At 49.7% G+C, this 12,489-nt stretch overlaps 1 protein-coding gene across 1 annotated transcript in view; it reads right to left on the bottom strand.

The window, feature by feature from the left end:
• Window positions 1-10,988, bottom strand: part of VSTM5 (V-set and transmembrane domain containing 5) — a 38,811-nt gene extending 27,823 nt beyond the window's left edge. The window contains exon 1 of the mRNA XM_003941500.4: window positions 10,175-10,988. Coding sequence (XP_003941549.1) covers window positions 10,175-10,265 — 91 coding nt within the window. The 5' untranslated portion in view covers window positions 10,266-10,988. The remainder of the gene's footprint in view (window positions 1-10,174) is intronic.
• Window positions 10,989-12,489: the final 1,501 nt, after the last annotated feature.

The raw sequence follows: 12,489 nt of genomic DNA, 5'->3' as shown, positions 1-12,489 counted from the left end.
ACTCAGAATGTGACCTTATTTGGAGATAAGGTTGTGACAGAGGTAATGGAGTTAAAACGAGGTCATTACGGTGAGCCCTAATCTAATGTGACCCTTCTGAAAAGGGGGCATTTGGATATAGAGATGTACATACACACGGAGAGAATGCCGTGTGAAGATGAAGGCAGAGATGGAAGGATGCATCTACAAGCCAGGAAATGCCAGATTGCCAGCAAACCATCCGAAGCTAGGGAGCGGCATGGAACAGCCCCCCCCGCGCCTTACCAGCCTCAGGACCAACCAGCCCTGCTGATACTTTGATTTCCAGACTAGCCTTTCGAACTTGGAGACAATGAATTTCTGTTGTTTAAATCACCCCAGCTGTGGTCATTTGTTATGGCACCCTGGCAAATGCCCTTCTGTGGCTTTTGTTTCTAGAAATAGTTGTCCTCAGTTTTCTGATTGGAAAGGACTAAATCAGCTAATCTGTTATTTTCAAAACCGGATTGAACATTAGATCATCTGGAGAAGGTTTTACAACATTCTTGCATGTCAATGAACTCAGCATCCGAGGGTGGGACCAAGGCCTCTGTGATTTTTTTAAAACTTCCCGTGTGTTTCCAGCATGCACCAAGATTGATAACCACTGAGCTGATCCACACTGAGGTGTTAGCAGCTGAAGACCATTTATTAGAATCCCTTCACAGCGGCCACTTTAGCAAAGCCTGAAGCCAAAGAACTATGTGAAAGAGGAATGTTTGAGATACTAGTGACAGCTCTTTCAGGAAGACAGCTGGGGGAAGTGGACTATTTCTGGCATCATTCAAATTTTACTGTATCTGGCTGGTCCTATTTCTAGGGATGCTTTGAGGGCTTAGGAGGAAGAACAGGCAGGTAAGTCATTCCATTTGCTCCCTCCACCCTCTTCAAAGCTGTAACACGTGAGTTCCCAGCATTTGGCTCCCTTAGAATCACCTGGAGGTGGTGACTGAACCAGATTGCAGGGCCCGGTCCCCAGTTTCTCATTCAGTAGGGTACGGTGAGTCCCAAAAGTGCATTTCTAACAAGTGTCTCTGCGGCTGGCTGGAGAACACCGTCTGCAGGTAGGGAACTCAGGCCCCGTTTGCTGATTTCCTGAAGCTGAATCAAGAGAAAACACCAGGTTTGGGGCAAGGAAGCTGGGGCCAATTCATGATAATTTCCTACGCTTAAATCAAAGGGAAAATACCTGGGTCTGGGGCCAGGGAACCTAAGGCCAATTAACGAAAACGTCTTAAAGCTAAACCAAAAGGAAAAACCCCGTCTTCCCAGGCCCAAAGGCTTCTCTCCCTACACTCTTCCCCCTCCCTCAGATCTCAGAGGGAAAGAGAAAGTGCTTTGGCCTGGCTGCCGGCCAAGCTCGGGCCATCTCTTTATCTGCATGTCTTTATCATCTCAGCCTTTAATTAGCCACAGGCCAAATCCTCTATTCAGATAGGGGTAACTGATAGAGACCTCCAAAGGAGTACTAAAAAGCCAGAAACATTGTAAACGCTGGCTCAGGCTGCCCACACCCTGCAGAGTGCTTTCTTGCTCTAACAAATCCCTGCTCTTGCAGCTTCATTGGTGTTTCATTCCTTTGTTACTTTGTGCGTTTTAATTCTTTGTTCAAAACAGCAGTGACCTGGACAACTCACTCAAGGCTTTCCTTCCGGTAACACCTAGGTGATGCTGCTGGTGGTCCGGAAACTGTACTTTTAGAACTTCGACAGGAAGGATTCTGTAAGACCTTATGGTGAAAAGGACACCAAGGATGCTCTCAGGGTCCCAGCAGGCAGGCCCTCCTCTCCTCCGACACTGCTAACACCGTTCCTGTCAGGCTGGAGCTAGTCTGATCATGGGCAAGGGAAGTTATGGGACTCCCAGTCATTACCAGAACCGGAGTCAATGGATCAAGAGTGAAAGGAGGCAGGTTCTGGTGAACAGAACTGAGGCAGTGTGTGTAGAACCGAAGCATTTGTGGACTCTAGAGTCAGACGAACTGGTGTTCAAAATTATCTGTGCCAATAACAACTGTGTAAACTGGGGTAAATGGCTGTTTTCAGCTTCTGTTATGGTACCTAGGAAATAAGGATAGTATAATAGTGCTGTGCCCGCCTCCTGTAGCAGAATAAAGTTTAAATGAGAAAATATATGTGAAGAGCTTATCAGTCTCTAACACTTGGTGATAGCTCAATAAATAGCAGCTTTTACTAATGAGAATTTTTAAAAGATGCACAGGCTTTCTTAGTGAGGTAATGATCTTCGCATCCTTGGGGGTGTATAAGCAGAAGCTGGAGTCGTATCAGGGATTAAAGCGGAAGATCTGAGACTGGGAGTGTTGGAGGAAGAGGCGGGTTCTTCTGCTCCAGATCACACCATAGAACTGGAATGAGCATCTGTAAACCCACGATTCTCTTCCGAAGTGTGGCAAGACTGGGTGATCTTAAATTCCTTCCTGTGGAATTCCTTCTACAGTCTGCCTCCTACACCTTTTCTAGGCACCAACAAGAGCCACCCTTGCTGGAAAGCTGGAGTTTTTCTGAAAGGCCACAGGGTATGTAAAAGACACTGCCATGATTCTAACCAGATGTCAGGGGAGCAAGGCATGACAGCAGCAACTGCCTCACCCTGTACCAGTGTGTGAGAGGTGGGGGAGCTGGCTGGGTCTGCCCTCTGCAAAACTGGGTGGCAAGACTGAGTCAGGCCTGGGCCAGTGGCCAGCCTGGGTGACTAGAAGGTTCGGTCTTGTTTAGTTCCCCAGTGGCCAGCCTGGAGACTAAATGTGCATTGAATAGGAAGACAAGGGAAGAAGTGAGGTGTTGCCATCTCCCAGCAATTCTTTTGAGGCAATTTTACAGGATGCCTGAAGGCACTTGTAGGAGAGGTATAGAGTGATCAAAAAATCATTCAGGGCCAGGTGCAGTGGCTCAATCCTGTAATCCCAGCACTTTGGGAGGCCGAGGCAGGTGGATCACTTGAGGTCAGGAGTTTGAGATCAGTCTGGCCAACATGGCAAAACCAAAAATACAAAAATTAGCCTGGTGTGGTGGCATACGCTTTTATTCTCAGCAACTCAGGAGGCTGAGACAGGAGAATCACTTGATCCTCAAAGGCAGAGTTTGCAATGAGCCAAGATCATGCTATTGCACTCCAGTGTGGGTGACAGAGTACGACTCTATCTCAGAAAAAAAAAAAAAAAAAAAGAAAAAAGGAATTCAGGCACATGCATAACTGGATACTACAGGTTAAGAGTAAATTCTCCTCCCAGAGAAACTAGTAGGCTAATTCCTCTTCAACCTTGAGGTTTCTGTTTAAACATCATTTTTCTAGGAAGCCTTTCCCCAATCCCTAACACCAGGCTAAGGGTCCCATTTCTGTGTTCCTATTGTTCCCTGTTTCTCTCTAGCAACACGGTTATCCCGCTCTTTTCTCGTTCCTCTTGATGAATGGCTCCTCCTCCTCGATCCACCGTCAGCTACGTGAACACAGGAGTTGGTCCGTCTTGGTGACCACTGAATCCTCAGGGCCTAGCACAGTGCCTGGCACTGAGGGCTTCTCATATGCACCTGAATGAATGAATGAATGTCTTTAGGCAAGTCCCTCAACTTCTCTGAGCCTCAGTTTCTGCACCTATAAGATAAGGATTAATGGCATCTCTTTGCAGGCTAACTCTGAAGACGAATCGAAAGCAGCTCTTACAGTGCCTGGCATGAAGTGCTCGGTAAGCAGTCACAGTTATTATTGTCTTGTAATTGCTGTTTATTAAGTTATAAAAAACAGAGGAGATAACTGGCTTTTCTTCTCTTCAGTTGGCTGGAGGCTGTTATCAGTGATCTTTCTAAACCACACATCTAGCTGCCTTCCCTGGCTCTGGAAGACCTCAGTCATCTAGTCCCAACTTTCTTTGCCATCTCCATCTCCCATGACTTCTCGCCCCCAATTCCAGTTGTATCAAACTACACACCATCCCCCACTGGGCCTTTATTCACTCAACCTCAGCTCAGCTCACCGCTTCCCCATCCTCAGGTTCCTGCTCATTCTTCAAGGCCCATCTTCAGTGTCATCTCCTCTGCCAGGCCCCACTAGGCTCCCACAGCACAGCTCACACCAGCCTTCCGCTCGCATTAGATGACTGACTGCACGTCTCCCCTTTTAGCGGGTGTGGCAGGTGTCACATTGTGCCTATGTCTGCATCACCAGCACACAGCAGTATGTGACATGAGGGATGACTCATTCAAGCACAGGCTGTCGAATTGAATTGACCTGATATAAAGGAGCAAGTTCTGGTTTAAGAACCCCTAAAATCCCATCCAGAAACGTGTGGAGGGGGAGAGGAAAGGAGTTCTGGGTGTTCTGCTTTGAGGCATTGCTTCCAGAAAGAATGTGATCTAGGCTCAGAGTGAGCCTGCGGCAGGAATACTGTGTTAGTACAGAAGGACAAACTGTCAGAGGAGCCTGATGTTAGGTCCCCTTACCTGTGCCTAATGCGGAGGGACCCACATCTCCCTCCTCCTCTGGCACCAGTGTAGGGGTCTGTTGGAGGAATTACTCCGCCACCTTCCCCCCAAAATGCAAGAGCTTCCCAGGTACCAGGATCTTTGCAAGCTCCATTCCCTTAACCATCAGACAACTAGTTAAGCTGAATACAAGGAAATTAACACGAGTTGAAAAGCGCAGTTAAAATAAAGAATGATCACCCCTTCTACTGGTCCACTAAAAGACAGTAGTCATCCTTAGCAATTGACCAGTGCTAAGAACTTTCTCACTCTCTCCTCACGTGACTACCTCCTACTTTGCCATCAAGGCCTCCTCTTCAAGAACCTCCTCCCATTCCAAACTGAGCTACCTGGCTTTCTCAGCACCCCCCAGGGCATCTGACAGCAACTCAGCTGCTTTTAATCCCTCAGTGCTGGGCCCCGCTGCTACTCCAGGTCTTGGCATGCTGTCCCAGGCACGGTGGGTGCTCAGAAACCATTTATTGAGCCTAACCAAACTTCCCAGCAAAGCAGCCTTGTCTCCTGCCCTCAGCCTGGTTGGAAAGTATTTTCGGGTTTGTCAAGATAAAACCACGAAGACACAGGTGAGACTGTGCGACACAGTGATGGGTGTTCTGAGAACAGCAGGTGGGAGATGTGCCGAACCAGCTGTTTCCATAGGATCAGGCTAATGGAGGGACCTGGAATGGCCTAGTCTAGTGCGGTAGTTCTCTGGCCACACAAAGCAAAACAAAGCAGTGGGTCCTGCCCTCAGAGATACTGATCTAATTGGGCATCTTACAAGGTCCGTGTACACGGAGAGAAGGGTGACCCCACCTGCGGGGCTTACACACTGACACTGGAATGGGTGCTGTCAGCTGAGGATTCTCTGCAGCAGGACTCCTCTGGGGCCAGCATGGGATGGGCCTGAGCTGCCCCCAGGGTGTGCCTCAGCAGGGAGAAAGGCTAGTACGCTCCCTTGACCAGCAGGACACATGGACAGAGAATGGACTGTCCCTTTTACGGTCCAGTGTGTGATTTTTCCTTTTCCTGTAGGGATGACAGGTGCCTTCCTAGCCCAGCCAACTAGTTACAGGAGCGGCAAGTCATTTCCAACTTTGAACTTGTCAATCCTCCTCCCTCCCACTCTCATTCCTGCTGGATAAGTAATTATTTTCCAACCCCAAGCCAATTTTCCAGGGAAAATTCAGGTGCAGAGAAGCCAGCATCTTGAGTGCATACCCTATGGGGCTCCAGCATCAGTGGGGTCTCTGAGAGGGGCAGTAGCTAAGTTCCTGTGGGTGAATGCTAGGGCAAATTCCACTCCCTCTTCCCTTGCCAGGCCCCCAGAGGTATTGTGCACCTATTTTTTTTTTTTTTTGAGCACCTGCTGTGTGCCTGCAATTCTGTTCTCCACCCTGTCCTGCTGAACACACTTACTCATCTTTCAAGACTCAACCTCACCTGCTCCATGAAGCGTTTCTGCCCCACCAGGCAGGATGCCTGCCATGACTGGCAGAAGCAACACATTCTTTTTGGAAGAACTCACCTTCAATCCAGGCTGACAAAAATTGCAGCAAAGCCTTTTTTGTGAGTTGGTTTTAGAGGCAGGGTCTCACTATGTTGCCCAGGCTGGTCTCAAACTCCTGAACTCAAGCGATCCTCCCACCTCAGCCTCCCAAATAGCTGGGACTGCCGATGTATGCCACTGTGCCCAGCTTCAAAGCTATTGATTTATAATATGAATCCTGGCTTTAGATATACTAAAATTTTTTTTTCAAAGAATCTTACATCAGATAAGGGATATAGCTGTCCTTAGGTCCTGGGGATAATGGAGAGTAGAGTCTCCTGGCCCTTGCCCTGCTCTCAAACCAGTAGGGAGCATACTCAGGAATGCCCTTGGAGATCAAGAAGTAAAACTTCTGCGGCACTTTCCGGTTGACTCCACACTCCCAACAGCTTCAATTTTGTCTTTCAGGCATTTTCTGAGATGGGGAGGAGGTGTGTGTGCAGGGGTGCTTGTCAGTCAGAAAACTGGCACCTCTTCCATACGATGTATGCCCCACTGGCACTCAGACATCACCCTGTAGGAGAAGTCTCTCTACCCTGAGTGAGGGCTAAAAGTTGAAAGCTTAATTGTCCATCAGGGGGCCTGGCTAAGTAAAAAGCAGCATATTTATATGATGACATATATAGAGTAGTTGAAAGGAATGCACTTCCTTATCAATGTGAATACAGCTAAAAAAAAAACTGGTGTAAAAACTAAGTTGTTGAATAACCAGTACAGAATGATGGCATTTTTTTAAAAGTACATTGAAAACTCACTTTTTTTTCCCAGTGGGTACATTCATATGTATGCAAAAATATTTTTTATAAATCTGAAAGGAAAGTGCAGAGTGAGACCACACCTCATTTGTCTCTGTTTGATCAGGGATCAGCACAGAGCCCAAGGCAGCATAGTAGGTGCTTCAAAGATGTTTCCCACATGGATGGCAGCACTGGGAAGCTGCTGAGGACTTACCGAGAGATGGACCCAGAGTTATGAGGGGCCTCGACGGGATTCCTCCTATACTGGCTCCCTCCCCATCCCATCCACCACCTTCCACTAAGCCCAGAACCCACAGCTTCATTCTGGCTGTGGCATCCCGGGGTCTGTCCACTCCCTCCTCAGCTTCAGATTCAGCCCTAGCCCTGTTCCTCTATTTTCCTGGGGACTGGCCCCACTGTGTGTCTGTGTGTGTGTGTTGGGGGAGCTGGCTGCTTCTTAGAAACTGGGACTGGAACAAAGAAAGCCGATTTTGGCCCAGGCCATTAACTAAACTATCCTATTCTAGTCTTGAATCACGTGCTTCCAAATGAGGGGGAGCAGTGGGTGGGAATTTGTGAGCCTGATGGCTAATGTACCGGGTAAGGAAATGAACAAATGTCCTAGAAAGGCACCTGGCCTGGTGGGGAGGCCTGCCAGCTTTCTGAGCCTGTAAATCCTTGTCCTTTCAGCTCAGGCTGCTGTAACAGATGATCATGGACTGATGTGGCTTAAATCAGTTCTTTCTCACAGTTCTGGAGAGGCTGGGAAGCTCAAGATCAAAGTGCCAGTTTGTGATGAGGGCCTTCTTTTCTTCATTTTCTTGCTGTGTTCTCTCACAGCTGGGAGGGAGAGCTCTGGTCTTTATTCCTTTTCTTATAAGGATGCTAATCCCATTATGGGGCCCCACTTCATGACCTCATCTAAACCAAATTACCTCCCTAAATCCCGTCCTCCAAATACCGTCACATTGGAGGTTAGGGCTTGAACATAGGAATCTTGGGAGGACCCATACGTTTAGTCAGGAACAGTGCCGTTTGTAAGGGAAAAGCTTCAAAAGCCGGGTGTTTGTCTTTGGCATGCTTTCAGTGAGACTTCAGGGCAAATAGTGAATATCAGAGGTTCTGGATGAAGCTTTTGACACAGGCAGAGGAGATAGAGAATGCAGGGAACTGGTAGGAGGGAGAAGGCCTACCCTACATTGTTATGGCTGGCTCCAAAGCACAGGCTTTATTCAGGCAGGCACACATGCATTTAACATCTTTTAAGGGGGCAGGCCCTGGCTAGCGCTGGACAAGTGCTAGGCACCCAGAGCTGAAACAGAGTGCTTGCCCTCCTGGAGCTTACTGTGCAGGAGATAGTTCTCCATGGAAAACTGCACACTTGTACCTGACTTCTAGGTTTTGCATGTGCTGTTTTGTCTGGGACACCCTGCATTCCTTTCGTCCTGTTCCTCCAACTGCTCCTACTCACCTGGCAGGTCTAAGTAGGTGGGGCTATTTTGGGGAAGTTTGTTCCAGTCTGGATTCTGAGACAGGAGGGCTCCCAGAACATGGCATCTCTTGTCTCTCAAGCCTTGCCATTCCAAGGCTGCCCCTCTTGTTGGTCTGTCTTCCCCATGATACCTAAGCTCCCTGAGAACAAAACTGTGAACCACCATAACCTAGGTACCCACTGTGGCCTGCATCCTGCGGGGAGAGGGTGCAGTCAATGAGTGAGTGAATGAATGAATTATACCCTGTAGCGAATGACTGGTCCTTGAACATGAGGGGTATCTAAGCAGATGTGTAAGTATTCTGATTGGAAACAAGTGCTAAGGGTTTGAGAAACAATAGAAAAAGCAACTGCAATGGCAAACATACCCACCCACCTGCTCCAGACTAACAGCCAACTATTTCTTAATCCATAACCATCAGAGGAACATGCCTCAGTGTTACTAGGTTTCTGAGATTTACAACCTCCAAAGCTGGGTTCTAGCCAGAGAGGTATAAAAGTCTAAAGTGTTAGATTGTTCAGTCACCTTGTATAAGTAACATAACATTTCTTTCTTTCTGTTTTCTTTTTCTTTCTTTTTGGAGAAGGTCTCATTCTGTTGCCTAGGCTGGAGTGCAGTGGCACAATCAGGGCTCACTGAAGCCTCAACCTCCTGGGCTCAAGCTATCCTCTCACCTGAGTTCTCCACCTCCTCCAACCCCCACCCCCCACCCCCCACCCCAACTGGCCCTGCACCCTGGTAGCTGGGCCTACAGGCACAGGCCACCACAGCCAGCTAATTTTTAAAAATATTTTTACTAGAGACAGTTTTGCCATGTGGCCCAGGCTGGTCTTGAACTTCTGGACTCTAAAGATCCACAGGCATTGGCCTCTCAAAATGCTGGGAATACAGGTGTGGACCACTGCGCTCAGCTCATACCATTTCTGTGCCTCAGTTTCCTCACTTGTGAAACAGGAGTAAGAGTAGTTGATGAGGGTTGCCCTAAGGATTAAATGAAAGGAGTCTTGTAAAGTCTGAGGGATGGTGAATGCATAAGTTTAATAATGTTGGCTTTTACTACAGGGCCTCTCGCCTCCAGCGGCTCTGCTCTGTCATTCCCTAAACCTCAGCTGGCCCATCTGTAAGATGGGAGTGCCAATGGTAATGAACCGGGAGGTAAAACTGCACTGGGATCTGTTGTTTGTGTCCAAGGGAGCCTGTGGCGCTATGCTTTGCATCCAGGCTCACCAGGCTGGGGATTCCGGGTCCTGGCCATCCAAAGTGATCTGCTCAGTGCCCTGGTGGCGAGGACCACCTCCAGCCTGGGGACTTCAGGCCACAACGCCCAACCCAAGCCCCAGAACGTTTTTTCTCATGGGAGCAGGCTGCTGTGGGTTCGTCTGAATGATCCGGGAAGCCTGATCATTCTCCCAGGAGGTGACCCGGGAAGGCCACGGAGGGGTCCCCATAGTAGGGGGCGGCGCACGGACTGCAATCTGGTTATTCCAGGAAAAAGAAATAGAAAATGTTGCAGAGGTGGCGGCCACTGGGCTGGGAACGGGTTATCTCTGGGCCACCTTCCGGCTCTGATAACTGCAGGCCGTGCTCGCTGGGTGGGGTGGGAGCCCCGAAGTGGCCTGGGACGACGGGCCGGTTGCCTCTGCTTTGCCCGGCCCCTCCCGCCACCGTCGGCGCCGAGGCTCCAGGCCGCGCCCAGCCCCACGAGGAAGCGGCTGGTGCCTGCCAGCCCGAGCTCGCCGCGCGCCCTCCGCCGGACAAGGTGGGCGAGGGCCGGTGTGGCCGCCGCTAGACCCCGAGACCCGCCCGCGCTCCCCCCCCGCGCCCCCCCTTCCCCCCCCTTCCCCCCCCGCGCCCCCCCTTCCCCCCTCCCCCGTACCCCCAGCGTGCACCGAGGCTTACTCTGCAGACAGCGCGCTGCGGCCAGGCAGAGGGCGAGGAGTCCTAGGGAGATGCCTCGGGTCTTCCTCCTCCCGCTCGGCAGAGGCCTCATGGGGGAGCCCGGGGCGGCGCGGGCCGGGCATGGGCCTCTCGGGCTGCGCGGTGCGGGCCGCGCGGGGTGTGTGCTCGCCGCGCCACCGCTGCAGCTCCCGTGCTGCCTTCTCTCTTCCTCCGCCTCTGGCGCTCGCAGGTTATTCTCTAGGGCCAGATGCAGATGAGCTGGTTGTACTCTGGTTGAACCAGTTCCCAAGGACAGAGAAGGGGAGGGGGGATTGCGGGGAGAGAATTAATACGGGAATGCACAGACTCAGAGGTAAATAATGGCAAATAATTAGCAGCCTCCTTCCGTTCACACCCATTTTACTGATATTGATTCAAGGTTCAGCTGGATGCTGGGTAGCAGGAAGGAGGGAACATTCTAGCTATTGCTTCAGGACACAGAGGGACAGTCTGTCATTAGCGTCATGGGCAAAGGGAAAGCTTTTAGGAAAGTGAAAGGACAGCCTGGAGTGAGAGGGATGAGAGGAGGGGGCAGGGAGACTCAGGCTGTCCTGAAGGGAACCACTGCGCAGTGATGATATCCATCCATCCAGGAAATGTTCACCAGTCGTCTGCTTATTTGCATAGGGCCTCACACATGGCAGTCACTCAAAGGAACCGATGGAATGAAGCTAGGTGCTGTGCTAAGTGCTGTGGATACAAGGATGTGGGCACCTCTTTAGAAATCCTAGCAAGAGGTGGGGGTAGCAAAAATGCATATGTCGCTAAGATCAGAGAGGACTAGTGTGCTCTGGGTGCTCAGAGCAAGTGTGATTAGCCTCTGGGAGAGGTTGATGGAGAGGCGGGGCAATCAGTTTTGGTCCAAACTAGTTATGAAATTCCATTTCACTTTGTCAAAACTAGAGTTCCTAGCCTCACTTGCCGCAAGGGGTAGCAGTGTGACGCAATGCTGGCCAGTAATACTTAAGGGGAAGTCTTTTTGAGGTGTTTCTGGAAAAATTTTTGCTTTCTTCATTAAAAAAACAGCTAAGGCTGGGACTGCCTCTCCCCTTTCTTTCTGCCTTGAAAACATTTATTCTGTTTAGAACTGTGGCATGTATCTTGCATCCATTGAGCTACGTAAATGAATGCAAAAACCATCAGGCTAAGTAAGGATGGTGGAGCAGGAAGATAAAAAGACCTAGAAAGACCGGGCGTGGTGGCTCACACCTGTGATCCCAGCACTTTGGGAGGCCGAGGCAGGTGGATTGCATGAGCCCAGGACTTTGAGGCTAGCCTGGACAACATAGTGAGACCTCATCTCTATAAGAAATATAAAAATTAGCCTTGGTGTGCTAGCCCATGTCTGTAGTCCTAGCTACTCGGGGGGCTGACATAGGAAGATCACTTGAGCCTGGGAGGCAGAGGTTGCAGTGAGCTGTGATTGTGGCACTGTACTCCAGCCTGGGTGACAGAATGAGACCCTGTTTAAAAAAAAGAAAGAGAAAGAAGAGAAGCAGAGACATAGAAGACTATCATAATCCACTGTACTTTTCCATCTCCTTCTGGTTTCTAAAGGTGACTTCTTTTTTTTTTTTTTTTTTTTTTTTTTTTTTTTTTTTTTTTTTGAGATGGAGTTTCGCTCTTGTTACCCAGGCTGGAGTGCAATGGCGCAATCTCGGCTCACCACAACCTCCGCCTCCTGGGTTCAGGCAATTCTCCTGCCTCAGCCTCCTGAGTAGCTGGGATTACAGGCACGCACCACCATGCCCAGCTAATTTTTTGTATTCTTAGTGGAGACGGGGTTTCACCATGTTGACCAGGATGGTCTCGATCTCTTGACCTCATGATCCACCCGCCTCAGCCTCCCAAAGTGCTGGGATTACAGGCTTGAGCCACCACGCCCGGCCTAAAGGTGACTTCTTACCAATTCCATGTGTTCCTGGTGAGGCTGATAATAGTGGTACCCTCGTGACTGGCTTGGGGTGGGCTTATCAACCATACTGACCATTTGAAGTATCCTCTCTGCCAAACAAATTACTCAGTTCAAGGATGGGCCATCCTTGGAAATGTGTGGCCACTGCTGGGATGCTAAAAATGGGATATAAACCTGAGGGTGCTGGTGAACCATCTCGCCTGTCGTGTGGAGAGGCCCTGGATTAAGAATGAAACCAAGATGAGACAAGCCAAGCTGGAACCTGAGGAAAGAGATGAAGGCCTAACCTTCACGGGCTGAGCTCTGGCATTCTGCAGTTGGGTTTACCATTTATCAGCAAATAAATCCCCTCTTTTGCCTC

The sequence above is a fragment of the Saimiri boliviensis genome, chromosome 6, assembly GCF_048565385.1.
Source record: "Saimiri boliviensis isolate mSaiBol1 chromosome 6, mSaiBol1.pri, whole genome shotgun sequence".
Classification (NCBI taxonomy): domain Eukaryota; kingdom Metazoa; phylum Chordata; class Mammalia; order Primates; family Cebidae; genus Saimiri; species Saimiri boliviensis.
This window is presented reverse-complemented; position numbering and strand designations above follow the sequence as displayed.